The 14217-nt window shown below is 58.6% G+C and overlaps 1 protein-coding gene across 1 annotated transcript in view; it reads left to right on the top strand.

The window, feature by feature from the left end:
• Positions 1-1733: 1733 nt before the first annotated feature.
• Positions 1734-14217, top strand: part of LOC119109830 (leucine-rich repeat-containing protein 58) — a 19975-nt gene continuing 7491 nt past the window's right edge. The window contains exons 1-6 of the mRNA XM_037233586.1: positions 1734-1807; positions 3701-4093; positions 6228-6335; positions 7183-7258; positions 13223-13363; positions 14012-14201. Coding sequence (XP_037089481.1) covers positions 3708-4093; positions 6228-6335; positions 7183-7258; positions 13223-13363; positions 14012-14201 — 901 coding nt within the window. The 5' untranslated portion in view covers positions 1734-1807; positions 3701-3707. The remainder of the gene's footprint in view (positions 1808-3700; positions 4094-6227; positions 6336-7182; positions 7259-13222; positions 13364-14011; positions 14202-14217) is intronic.

Below are 14217 nucleotides of genomic sequence, written 5' to 3'. Positions count from 1 at the left end.
AGAAAGTCGTTAACCGTAATTCCTACCTCCGTCACCAAATATACGAAGATAATGCCCAGGAAGAACAACATCTTCCAGCTTGGTTGAATTACTACTAAATGGGCGCAACAGATCACCAAAATATATAAATATACAATCTGTACAAGACTAGAATATTCAGCCCACCAGCAAAACAACAGTCTTTTTAGCCAAACTGGAGTCAACTTGCGAATGTTTTGGAAGACAAAAGCTACAATTCACATTAGAATTGCGTTCTAAGAGCGAGTGGCTGGTTTGCGTTGAGTTTTGCGCATACCTACATGTCCATGATCCATCCCGGAGGGGGAGGGGGAGAGGGCCTAGGGAACATACACCCCGCTGGGCCCTGAGTGCCGTTCAGACAGAACCTCCGGAACAGACTATCAAGGGCCTCCATTGGAGGGTCCAAAGGGCTGGCCGGGACCGACCCCGGGCCGTAGGCCTGGCCTTAAAAGGTCAGCTGATGGGACTCGTTGTGTCTATCGGGGGTCCCCGGGACGACAAAAAAAAAAAACCTCTATGTGGGTCCGAGGCCACCAATGCGGAGCAGCTGGCTCTGTTTTGGCTTATGCCCTGAGAGCTTATTCACGAAGCAGTAACAAGGCTGAGATCCACGATTGTTACTGAACGCCTCCTGCGTTGCCTGGGGTCCCTGCAACAAGGCGGCTCCTGAATCGAGGCACATATTGCTTAACAGAGGACTTTGTGTCGGGAAGGCTCCTAGTCGACCAGGGCACATTTTTCTAACGAGAATCAGGACATGACCCCGAATGTTAAAGAACCGCTTGCCTTGGTCGGGGTCAGCTCTTGCCGGAAATAGAATGGAAATACAAAAGATGACAATTAAATGGTCCATAATGAGACAATAAAAGGGTCCTGTTAGTCCCTGGCCCCAACACCGAACGGGGGACCATTAGGCCTGCGGGCCTGGGTTTGAAACGGACCCGCGGGCCCATGTGAGCCGGGGGGTCCGATCTCCCGTAGCTTTGGTCCATAGTGTGGTCCATATAGTGCTTAGGAGGCATGTTTTGGTTTTGTCATAATTCTCTTTGCAGCGTTTTTGATTAGATGCCTTTAAGACCAGATCCTCACGCCAAGCAGGATTGCGGTGTGTGCATTGACTCCACCATGTGCTTCAGTTATGCAGCAGAACTTAATGGAACATCTGTCACGTATCATAATGCGTTGCACGATCCCCGCTCTTTGACCTTTCTGACATTGAACAGTCGCTGCCACCGGCCACAGACCATCCAAGTCAAAGGTCAAATAACGAACGCACATGACAGCCAAGCGAGAATGCAAAGGCCCCCCCCCCCCCACACCATCATCACCACTACAGGATAAATTCTCACTACGCAGCACCCCTTACCCTCCATCGTTGATTACTTTGGCGAAGACAAGAACCCTCATACCGCCACGGGTGGGTTGGGGTCGCCAGGAGCTGAAGCCAGTTAGGCTATGGAGCCCGACAAGGCGTTCTTTTGGCTGCGATTGTTTTATTTTGGTGATTGTTGGGCGTTTCAACCGCTATTCGGACGTTCTTACCCTGATGTCTGGTGGGTTGACGATACCAGATTTTGACTAGCACCACTTGTGAGGGCAGCATTTCTGGTACTAAATTTACTATTTTGGCTCCCTGAATCAGCATGGGTATTTTGGTACCAAGTGGGACATTCTGGTTATCAATTTAATATTTACCACGCAGTCCTTGTTGATTTTGGCTGTTTGCGTGCTGGCTTCTAGTACGTGAGACGTCGTGACTGCGCGGTGGGGAGGGTTGCGGCGTGAGGTATGTGCCTTACCATTCCTTTACCAAATAATATGACATGATTAGAAAGATGAGGACGCTGCGGCATGCCATCAGGCCTTGCATGGGTGGGTGTAAAATTAAGAAACTAAACAACATGCATTCCCCATGGCATAGCCATCATTAGGTGGTGAATCCATGTTTCTGGCCTGTGATAATGCCTTTGTCAATAACAAGATGACTGCCGCAGAGAACACAATGCATAAATGTTCAGGAAACAGCAGGGCTTATCATCCTAATTGCAAAATTAACTGGACTGTTACATAATTTGATCAGCAGTTCAAACCAGAAGTATGTTTTACAAGGTGTAATCCAAATTTATATATGGGCACTAATCATGCTGCTAGGGACATCCTGTTCACATTGGAAGCTGCAGTGTCCATACCACAATGATGACAACCCTGCAATAGTGACAAAAATTAACATGTTGCCCAGATTTGATCGGTAGAAGTCATCATTCAGAATTTCCATGCATAAGAGTCTCCAATATTCAGACCGAACTAACCTGTTTGTGCTGTGGCCAAGCCACAGCAAGATAAATGTGTTCATGATGAAGGGAAGCAAAGCAATTAGAACAGAGGCCTCTTGTCACTGCCCTGCAAATACTGGTGAATGGTTGTGTCCCATGTAACCCTGCTCCAGTATCATTGACAGGATGGCCAGGGAGCCATGTCACTATGCCCCAACCAATTCAACCTTGTGTCACTAGTCTGACTGCAATAGTTACTGCATAGTCACATGGTAGAAGCAAACATCAAGATTATGTTATTGTGACCAGTGCTTGTCTTAGGTGTTGGATGTTCCAGGATCTAGGATAAATTTGGAAATAAAAGACCTGATTTCTAGGATTGATTCTAAAGTTGAGTCAAAGAACCTTCCAGACACTTGGATGTTTTCAGGAATTTGTCATGCTTTTTTATAATCTAGGATATTTTTCCCAAATTTTGCAGAAATATAATTTATGAGCTGGGATCTTTTCAAAGTGTCAAGGCCAGGCCCGTGCATACTTGGGTAACTGTGCTTTTGCATCCTCTTACGTTGAGATTCATAGTGCTGCAGTGGTGCAGTGACTGTGTTTGTCCGCATCACAATTCTGCTGGGATAGGAAATGCTGTCTGCATCACCATTTGGCAATGGATCTGAAGACTGTGTTTGGTGTGACTCCCCATTCATCACCAGGCTCACCATGAACCAGAATTTATGGATCTACCCCATCTGACTGACCCTGTGTCACAAGCTAGCCATGAATCTGGTCCTGGTGTTTCCCACCTGAATATGCCAACAGCCTGACCATGGAGCTGGGTTCACTCTGCTCATGACTCTGTCCCTATGTCACAGCTCCATCTTTTCCATGGACCTAGAGTCAATGCAGTTGTTCCTGTCTCACCAGCCTGACCTCAGACCTGGAGTCACTGTGCCCCTGACTCTGCCCCTGCCTTACCAGCCTGACCATGGTTCTGGAGTCACTATGCTCCTGACTCTGCCCCTGCCTTACCAGCCTGACCATGGTTCTGGAGTCACTATGCTCCTGACTCTGTCCTTGTATTACCAGCCTGACCATGGGCCTGGATCACTGCGCTCCTGACTCTGTCCTTGTATTACCAGCCTGACCATGGGCCTGGAATCACTGTACTCCTAACTCTGTCCTTGTATTACCAGCCTGACCATGGACCCGGAGTCACTGTACTCCTAACTCTGTCCTTGTATTGCCAGGGTGACCATGGTTCTGGAGTCACTGTACTCCTAACTCTGTCCTTGTATTACCAGCCTGACCATGGACCTGGAGTCACTGTACTCCTGACTCTGTCCTTGTATTACCAGCCTGACCATGGGCCTGAGGCCATTGTGCTGCTGACTCTGTAATTGTGTCACCAGCCTGGCCATGGACCTAGAGTCAGTGTACTCGTCGGAGGCATCTGACAGCGAACTGGTGAGCCTGCTGAACAGCGTCAGCCTGTCGGGCCTGGGGCTGGGCGACCCGGCGCTGGCGGCGCGGCTGGCCGAGCGCGCCGAGCCGGCCGACGAGCTGGAGGCCGTGTACGCCCAGCAGAACGGCCTGACGCGGCTGCCGACGCCGCTGGCCACCTTCCCGGCACTGCGGCTGCTCGACCTCAGCCACAATCGGCTGCAGTCGCTGGACGAGGCGGTGCTGGCACTGCCCGGCCTCACCAACCTCATCCTCAAGCACAACCAGCTGGCCGACGACGCGCTGCCCAAGGACTTCGGCCTGCTGCGCCACTTGCGCGAGCTGAACCTCAGCGGCAACAGGTGCGGAGCAGCTGGGTGCCTGGGTGGGGGTCACTGACTGCGCCTGGGCCGCCACCCCGGCCAACCCCGGTGCTGAACAGCCGCCATCGGACATAGGGAAACGGCCAACAGGTGACGCAATACGGGTCTAGACGGCGCCAAGGGCGGGGCGACCCGTGGCCGCAGTCGCACTGGTGGTGGGGGAGGGGGGGGGGGGGACCAGCACCGATCGACGGGGGTGTGTAGTTACGGGGGTTAACAGTAATACAATCATTATGCACCCGTAATGATGCAGTGAGACATTTTTTTATAGCTGAAACATCGCGCGACTGCTGGGAGACAATTACTGTTTGAGAAGATGTGTTTCAATACCTGCGTTCGATTTGGCGGGAACAGCGTCAGAAAAACGCGTCTGGCTGTTCTCTCGACTTCCGTGTCCGGAGCTGGGCGCCTCGGCTCGCAGCGGCCGAGCAGCTCCGTTAGCGGGCGCGCGCCGCCGGTCACCCGCGCCGGTGATGGCCGCTGCGCGGTGTGTTTATGGTCCGGGTCGGCGGCCTGTCGGCTGGCGCTGGGGCGGGCCTGCCGCCAGACTGGTTGCAGCCTGCAGCCTGCAGCGGTCTGCCTGCCGGGCCGCAGCCACACGCCAGGCTTACACAGCTCGAATGACGGGGACTTGACAGTCATCGCGCCGACCCGGGGGCCGCAGTAAAGCCGCATCGGATTGTTGTCTGTCGTAGGGAGAGAGCCGTGTCCAGGCAGAAGCACTCGTGATCCACCCCGCCGTACAATGGCGCGTGCTGTTGAAATCGCCGCTTGACCAGAGTGCACATCGCGCCTTGTGTGGCGGCTTGAGCGTGGCGTCGGAAGTCACGGTAAACGGCATGAGCAGTGTAGACATGGTATGACCAACACCGTTTAGGTCATGTTTTATAGGTCGCTGAAATAGTTGGAAACAATTTGCTTTAAATATCCACACCTTCAACACAGACTGAGGAAATGTAGCGGCAGTATGATTTCGAAAAGGCTCATACCAGGGGAACTCTGCACATATGCTCTTGTTTCGGCATGGTGATGTTCGGCGTTGCTGGTCCCAGAGCAGACATGTGGCCGGGTCTTCTATCGTTTTTAAGCCGCGTCGGCGGCGTGTGATGCCAGTCATGACTGGTCGGGCTCTATCCGCGTCATGAAGGAAAGTCTGCAGTAAGGCGAAAGGAAGCGCATAAAAGTAAGACATGCCTTGCTGGCGCAACGCTAGATGGAACAAAAATCTGCCAACGGGATGCTCATCAAATTGGCCACAGGCCTCGCCTGCGCCTTGCGATAAAGGCTATACGAACGGGGCTAGTGATTGTTGTGATTGGGCAAAAACATTCACTTGGTAATGGAATCCAAAGCGTTCTCACTCTGTGTAACTCTTCTGTCGCCCTGTTGACTCCATTATCTGCCACCACATCGTTGGTCTCGCACCACGCGACGTGCCACTGTTTACACGACTCTGTGGCCCCACTGATTATTCTAACGTCGGAAACCTCGTGGCTGGTCTCGCACCGCGCGGGACGTGCCAGTGGTTACTCTGTGGCCCCACTGATTATTCTAACGTCGGATACCTCCTGGCTGGTTTCGCACCACGCGGGACGTGCCACTGGTTGCACGGCTCTGTGGCCGTACTTGTGACCCAGATGTCCACGACATCGCCTGCCTCTCTCCGCACGGTCCTCGGTTAGCGTGACTCTGTTAAGTTGTCGTTTTGTGGTGGCTCGTCAGCGGAGCGCGGGCCACCGGCCGGCCGCTGACCTGACCTTCGGCTTCTCTATGTTGTGGTGGCTCGTCAGCCGTGCGCGCGCCGCCGGCCGGCCGCTGACCTGACCTTCGGCTTCTCTATGTTGTGGTGGCTCGTCAGCCGCGCGCGGGCCGCCGACCGGCCGCTGACCTGACCTTCGGCCTCTCTATGTTGTGGTGGCTCGTCAGCCGAGCGCGGGTCACCGGCCGGCCGCTGACCTGACCTTCGGCTTCTTTGTGTTGTGGTGGCTCGTCAGCCGCGCGCGGGCCGCCGGCCGGCCGCTGACCTAACCTTCGGCTTCTCCATTTTGTGGTGGCTCGTCAGCGGAGCGCGGGTCACCGGCCGGCCGCTGACCTGACCTTCGGCTTCTCTCAGCTTTAGCCAGGTACCGCACCAGGTGCTGGAGCTGGCCAGTCTCACCGACCTGTACATGGCTTCCAACCGGATTCAGACCGTGCCGGAGGACCTGCACCGATTGCAGAGGTAAGGACATGCACCGGCTACAGAGGTGAGGCCGCCGGCCGGAGGACCTGCACCGGCTACAGACGTAAGGCCGCCGGCAGGGACTGACAGCCGCAGCCGGCCTGGCCCGGAGGAGGCCGGCCGAGGCGCATCCAACTCTGGTGACGGAGAATCTGGCTGGGTTTGGCGTCAGGGGAAGTGGGCGATCTCAGACGTGCACCCCGACTCGGCCGGCAGATGGGTTATCTTTACCGCGCAATGTGCACGCGACGCCATATGCCCCTCGCCGTATGCCCCTCGCCGTATGCCCTCGCCGTATGCCCCTCGCCGTATGCCCCTCGCCGTATGCCCCTCGCCGTATGCCCCTCGCGCCATGCAACTTTTCGGGATGCGGCCAATGCCATTTCGCAAAGCGTTTCAATTGGGCCCATGCCATTAAAAGCTGCTCTCAAATGGATGCACACGGCTTTCGTGGCTGCTTGTAACAACACCAGCACACACTGTGCACGTCGCCGCCGGCGTCTGAGCCGCCACACCACGTCACCGCTGGTGTCCAAGCCGCCACACCACGTCACCGCTGGTGTCCGAGCCGCCACACCACGTCACCGCTGGTGTCCGAGCGGCCACACCACGCCACCGCTGGTGTCCGAGCGGCCACACCACGTCACCGCTGGCATCCGAGCCGCCACACCACGCCACCGCCGGCATCCGAGCCGCCACACCACGTCACCGCCGGCATCCGAGCCGCCACACCACGTCACCGCCGGCGTCCGAGCCGCCACGCCACGTCACCGCTGGTGTCCGAGCGGCCACACCACGTCACCGCCGGCGTCCGAGTCGCCTATCACCTGTCTCTCCGTACCGACAGGCTGCGCGTGCTGCATCTTGGCGGCAACGAGCTGGAGTCGGTGCCAAAGACGCTGGGAAACCTCTACAGTCTGCAGGTGAGCCTTGAGGCTCTGCCCGGGCTATGTGTTGACCATTCTTCACAGCTGACCATTCTTCACAGACGAGCGAGGGCTGATTTTTAGTGCGGCGTGTGGCCCGGGTGGGGTCCAGCTGGCTGGAGAGGTACTGGTGGGACCAATGAAGGAGCCCAAAGTGGCCTTGTGGTGCTGTTACGTGAGGTATATCTATTACTGACGCTTGAGATCAGACCGTTTTGCGAGGTTATGTGCTAAGGTGGTGCGAGGGCTCCGTAAAGGTTGCGTGCGGATCGATGCAGTGGTGCAGGTTGTGTAAGGTCAGCACTTTGTGGCCGATGGCGTGCTTTGATGTGCCACAATACACGTGGTGCGGCCACAGTCACGATGTTCTAACGTATTGTTTGTGCGCTTAACCTAAGCAGGGATACAATGCCATTAAATGCCGCATCTCGTCCGTTTGAATCAGCTCAGCTCATTTGGATGCTTTCCATTGCCTATCACGCTTCGGTTGCCGTACATTGTTGGAAGCTACGGTTCCATTGTGTTTGCCCTGCCTTTAAAGTCGTCGTGTGTTTTATAAGGAGTCTAACGGCGCTGCTTTAAGCCGCGGGCTGGTTTCTATGCTGCGTAAGGCTGAGTAATGATAAAGGCGACTTGTGACGACTTGTGTCGCGTGACTGAAAAAGCGTGACGTCATGTGTGTCGTCGTTATCCCACAGCGCGTCCTTCTGCGACTGATTTGCCAATAGCTACACCATTTTAGTCATGTCTCTAAAGTTTGCGTTGCTTCTTGTTAGCATCGCTTATGTGTCGCGTTCCACCGCTCTTTGGGTCTGCTCCGCTATCTTGCGGATTTAAGCGGCGTCATTTCGCTCTGTCTGTGTGAATGCTTGTCCCGTTGGTACTGCGAGCTCACTTGGTCGCGATTGTCAGTGGCACGTCTTGGTTCTCTGGCTCTTGGACTCTGGTTCTCGTCTCGTCTTCGTCTCGGTGCTCTGGTTTTCGGACTCGCCAGCAAGGGGCATAAATATTAAGTCATCTTGGGTGCAACTAAATTCCTGATGCACGACTGGATGCTGTTGCGGACGCTCGAGTACGTGCATAGGCACAATGAGATTACAATCGTAGATATCTCCAGGCGAGTTGGAGCACTTCTCCAGAAGTGGGCACAATGGAAGCGAATGTGAGTGACCCATACTAAAGGCAGGCTGCGAAATGTCGCTCTTGGAAGGTTGGGAATGACTATCCATGTGGACGGCGCGTGAAGGCTGCATGCGACTAAGCAGGCTGGCGCAGGCGAGGACGGGGTAAATGGCCATCGGGGTAAAGCGCATGCCCCCCCCCCCCCCCCCTGTCCAGCCGCTGCATGTGCCTGCACAGGCATGTGCCCCGTAGTTGGAGAGTGCGGAGGGCATGTTCCGGCACTTTCCTGCTCCCATCGGCTATGGCGAATCACCAGCGCCGCGAGTTTCCGTAAAGCGCCAAAAAAAATTATTGTTGGGGGAAGGTTGGCTTTTAACGGTACTTAACAATGTACTTGGTTCAATCATGACAGGGGGTTCGCTTTGCCCCGCTTCATCCCGCCTTTGGTTGGCTGAAGGTGGAACCAATGTCATACGCATGGCTGGTTTTTATGCCTAGGGGGACCGCCATCCGACTCAAGGCGCATGGCGCATAGCTGATAGTGCGCATCTGGTGCCGTTTTAAAAACAGAAACTCCTGTTTTGTTTATATTTGCCTTCAGATCAGAGGTCATAGTTCAGTGGTCACTGATAGCTTCTCTGCGAGCCGTGCTCAGTTCATACGAGCTTTCTAGTTACTATTGGAGTCGGACTGACCCAGTGACACTAGGGTAAACAGCTCTGACCTGGATGGTGCAAGAGGGTGCAAAAGGCCGGCATGGCTTTTCTCAGAAACACCGGTGAACACGCTGAGACCGCAGCGATCGGAGGCTAGCACCAGTGACCGGGGAGTATGCTGGGTGGACGCTCCTCACCGGACAGCGCCCGCCGGTGGCGCTGCCCGACCCAGCTGCGGCCCGGTCCGCCGCTGGTCAGGGTCGTGAGCGGCACATTGAGCGTGCTGCAGCTGGCGGCCGACGGCGCGGCCAGTGGTATGCGGGCCGGCCATGCCGGCGGCCGGTCCCCCGGCCGGCTCTGTCTGCGCCGTGGCCGGCCGCCGCGTGACCCTTGGACCGGAGGCGGCGCGCCGTCCGGCCAGGACAGCGTGCCGGCGGTGGCCCGGCGAGCGCCGCTGGCTGAGCAGCGGGGCACACCCGTACCTCTCGGCGTGCCGGTGGTGGCCCGGCGAGCGCCGCTGGCTGAGCAGCGGGGCACACCCGTATCTCTCGGCGTGCCGATGGTGGCCCGGCGAGCACCGCTGGCTGAGCAGCGGGGCACACCCGTGCCTCTCCGCTTGCCGATGGTGGCCCGGCGAGCACCGCTGGCTGAGCAGCGGGGCACACCCGTACCTCTCGGCGTGCCGGTGGTGGCGGCAGCCGGAGATGAACATAACGGCGCATGGGAAGGTGCTCCGGAGGCGGGAATACTTTATCCGTGGTACTCATCGTTCTGTCATGCTTGCGAGGTGCTGTAAGCGTTTGGACGGCATCGGTCCTCAGTCAGAGTGGGCCGAGACTTGGGCCGCGTGTCCAGCATATGGCTGCCACGGCTCGGCACTTTCAGTAGACAGCGACAGCTGGCCGGCCGGCCGGCCCTGACCCAGGCGCACCGCCGGCAGGGAGAATGGGGGGGGGGGGGGGGGGGGGCGGGGAGGCGCTGCGCGCGCCGCCGGGGTGGCCAGCATATTTTTGTACGCCATTTTGGGTTGTGTTGTTGGAATGCATCGGTGATGGCGACATGTTGATGACTTCTGACGCCAAGATGCTGGGTCCCATGTACGCGCCGGACTTAGCCGTTGGTGATGTGCCCCGGACTCAGCTGGTGGCGATGTGCCCCGGACTCAGCTGAAAACGGATTATTTAGACCACTTGATCCGGGTTCCCCCCCCCCCTTCCCCCATCCACGGGCGTTTTTTTATTGGAAACCTGCATGGCATTGGTGTACGCGGCGGCGGCTGATCCCGGGCAGTGTGAGATGTGATGCCACGCACACGTTTGAGCTGACCCAAGATCGATGCTAAACGTTCCCACCACCTTCGCAACTAGCAAGGCATTTGTCATCGGGTGATGGAGTGACTGGGCGCATTTACACTATGTTTGGCGTGTTGCCGATTCCGTACATTTCAGGGCACTTGGCCAATGTGGGCCGATTTAGAGGGTCCCTCGAATGGCGGACTACGCCTCAGTCTCAGCCACCGGGCTGCCGTACCCAGTCCCAGTCACCGGGCTGCCGTACCCAGTCCCAGTCACCGGGCTGCCGTACCCAGTCCCAGTCACCGGGCTGCCGTACCCAGTCCCAGTCACCGGGCTGCCGTACCCAGTCCCAGTCACCGGGCTGCCGTACCCAGTCCCAGTCACCGGGCTGCCGTACCCAGTCCCAGTCACCGGGCTGCCGTACCCAGTCCCAGTCACCGGGCTGCCGTACCCAGTCCCAGTCACCGGGCTGCCGTACCCAGTCCCAGTCACCGGGCTGCCGTACCCAGTCCCAGTCCGAGTGTCAGTGGCTGTGACCAGCTACGACGTTCCGCAGCTCGGGATCGGCGTGGAGCGGCAGTATTTGGCTGTCACGTGGCGGGCCCAGCGGCGGCTGGGGCGCACGTGTTGGCAGCGTGTTCGGCGCGTGAGCTGACGGTGGGGCTTATCGGGTGGGGGGCGGGGGGTGAGGGGATGGGGATCTTCGCTGCGACCCACCGCCGCCCTGATCGGATATAGTCAGTGCATACGTCACACTGATGCGCCCAGATCAGCCAGCATATAGATGTGCCAGACAGCTAATCAGAATGACGCGACCAGCCGTGATTGTTGAGCTGTTTTGTGTGTTGCGTCGCAGCAAGCCCAAGCACCTCGGGATGCACACGTGCTGTGGCGGGGTGCCGTAAGTTAGTCTGGGCTGAGTCGCTATCCCCGCCTTTCTTTGTCTCGCACCGAGAGGTCAAGGGGCTTGCTCCAGTCGCTCCGTTCGTCACCGGATAACGTAAACAGCGGAGCAGCTGCTGACGCAGGGTGACGGTGCGGTTCGGTTGTATATTAATATGTCTGTTCGCCTGTGCATGGCGTACCCGGTGTGACGTTGCTTGTCTCGGGACGACACTGGCCTCTCGTGACCACCGCGTGCTGCCGCGCTCCGGTCGGTGTTCGTAAAGCCATTGGAGGGCGGCCAGCGGCCTTGTGCCGCAGCGAACAACCGCCACCCGTGATCGGTGGCGGCGACTCGCTCCATTTGGCGGTCACCGACCGGCCCCTGGCTCGGACCGCGGCGGCCAGGGCCGACACGGGCCGCGGACGGCCCGAGCCCACTGCCCGAAAATACCGCGGACGACCCGAGTCCGCCGCCTGAGAGTACCGCGGACGGCCCGAGTCCGCCGCCTGAGGGTGCCGCGGAAGCCGGAGTCCGCTGCCTGAGGGTGCCGCGGACGGCCCGAGTCCGCTACCTGAGGGTGCGGCGGATGGCCTGAGTCCGCTGCCTGAGGGTGCCGCGGACGGCCGGAGTCTGCTGCTTGAGGGTGCCGCGGAGGCCGGAGTCCGCTGCCTGAGGGTGCCGCGGAGGCCGGAGTCCGCTTCCTGAGGGTGCCGCGGAGGCCGGAGTCCGCTTCCTGAGGGTGCCGCGGAGGTCGGAATCCGCTGCCTGGGGGTGCCGCGGACGGCCCGAGTCCGCTTCCTGAGGGTGCCGCGGAGGCCGGAGTCCGCTGCCTGAGGGTGCCGCGGAGGCCGGAGTCCGCTGCCTGAGGGTGCCGCGGAGGCCGGAGTCCGCTGCCTGGGGGTGCCGCGGACGGCCGAAGTCCGCTGCCTGAGGGTGCCGCGGAGGCCGGAGTCCGCTGTCTGAGGGTGCCGCGGGGGCCGAAGTCCGCTGCCTGAGGGTGCCGCGGACGGCCGAAGTCCGCTGCCTGAGGGTGCCGCGGAGGCCGGAGTCCGCTGTCTGAGGGTGCCGCGGGGGCCGGGGTCCGCTGTCTGAGGGTGCCGCGGGGGCCGGAGTCCCGCCGCCCTTGTGCAGTGTCCGCTAGCGCCACCGATGCGCGGTCTCCGTGTCGGGGGGGGGGGGGGGGGTGGGGTCGGCGGACAGTACACATTTGGCGTGCTGGGCTGATGCTAGACGGACTCAGTTGTTGGGGTGACTGGGGTTTTTGGTCACTGCCATGCAGCTGGCTGGTAGTGCATCTCAATGATGATACTTTAAGTGACCGCTGGTGAGCCAGAACATTGACCTTATGCGCCGGGATAGGGGACTTTTATCCCTCTGGAACGCTGCGCCTTGTGTTGTGCACCCTGCTTGTACCCTAGTATTTTGCCAATGCTAGCTAGTTATTTGCGCTTAGTGGCACGAAAGCTGTCATTTTACGTCCTTCCGCTCGTATTGAAATGGCGATCTTGTGATATTGAGTGAAAAAATGATTGACATTTCATTGTTCGTGTGTGTATTTCTTTGCCTTTTCCCAAGCGTGAGGTCGAGGGCTGTGTGTTCTGTCAGTTTGGTCAGAAGGGTTGGCATGGAGGTGAGGACCTCCAATGAGGAGGGGGGGGGGGGGGAGGAGCGCGGGACTCGAGCACACCAGCTGAACAGGATCCTACGCTGGCTGGCTTGTAACGTGTAACGGCCCTGCTCACCGTAGCAGCAGCTGCAAACCTGCTGAAAACGAAGGCAATGATACTCTCACGGCGCTCGAGGTTTTACGTAGCCACAGAGTCCGGCACCTGACTTGTATTGGTCAAAATGGTCGTTGGTATCGAAACAAGCTAGCCTGAAAACAGCAGCTCGATTGTGGAGCCTTCGCACCTTTCCTATACCATATGCGCGGTTCGCCTGTGCATGCACCTGCATTTTGATGCTTGTCTTTGGAAGCTGAAGTTTGTCGTCCGGCCGCCAGGTGCTGGTGCTGTGTGACAATCGTCTGACGGAGCTCTCTGAGGCCATCTGCCGGCTGCCGCGGCTGCGCACGCTGCTACTACACGCTAATCAGCTGTCCACGCTGCCCGCCTCCCTGGTCCGGCTGCGCGCGCTCAAACAGGTAGGTGACGTCAGCGGCCAGTGTTCTCTGCCCGGTTGGTCAGCGGCCAGTGTTCACTGCCCGGTTGGTCAGCGGCCAGTGTTCACTGCGCCCGGATTATCGGCAGTCAGTGTTCACTGCGCCCGGGTGATCGGCGCCCGGGTTTACTGTGCCCGGGTGATCGGCGGTCAGGGTTCACTGCGCCCGCGATATCGGCGGCCAGGGCTCACCGCGCCCGGGTGATCGTCAACCAGGGTTCACGGCTCCCGGGTGATCGGCGCCCGGGGTTTACTGCGCCCGGGTGATCGGCGCCCGGGGTTTACTGCGCCCGGGTGATCGGTGGCCAGGGTTTACTGCTCCCGGGCGCTCAGCGGTAGGTGCGCTCAGGATCTGACTGTCCGGTCAGCAAACTAGCCTCATGTCCACTTTGTCACGGACGTCAGGTGACGTTTGCCGTGGCTCGTGATCCCGGGAGGGGGCCAGCCTAGATTCCAGAGTTGTCGTCAGGCGGGTGATATACGCCATGTGCTTGAACCCAAAAGCCCTGGATGTTCTGGCACGAGGAAATACCCGCCACGGCGCTGCAGGTGACCGCGCGGACTGGCCATGTCCTTGTCCGTCAGCGGCGTGCCAGAGGGCCGCCAAATAACGTCACCCCTCTCCTGACAGCTGAGCCTGCGCGACAACCCGCTGGTGCGCAACTTCGTCAGCAGCATGGAGTACGAGCCGCCGTCGCTGGTGGAGCTGGCCGCCCGCTCGGTCAAGCTGCACGGCGTGCCGTACGGGCCGGCTGACCTACCGGCCGCGCTCATCGAACACCTGGGCTCCGCCAAACGCTGCGTCAACAAACGCTGCAAAGGTGCGGTTGGACGGGG

The sequence above is a fragment of the Pollicipes pollicipes genome, unplaced genomic scaffold, assembly GCF_011947565.3.
Source record: "Pollicipes pollicipes isolate AB1234 unplaced genomic scaffold, Ppol_2.1 Scaffold_2555;HRSCAF=2994_pilon_pilon_pilon, whole genome shotgun sequence".
Classification (NCBI taxonomy): Eukaryota; Metazoa; Arthropoda; class Thecostraca; order Pollicipedomorpha; family Pollicipedidae; genus Pollicipes; species Pollicipes pollicipes.
Note: the sequence above shows the minus strand (reverse complement) of the source record. Positions and strands in the feature narration are given on the sequence as shown.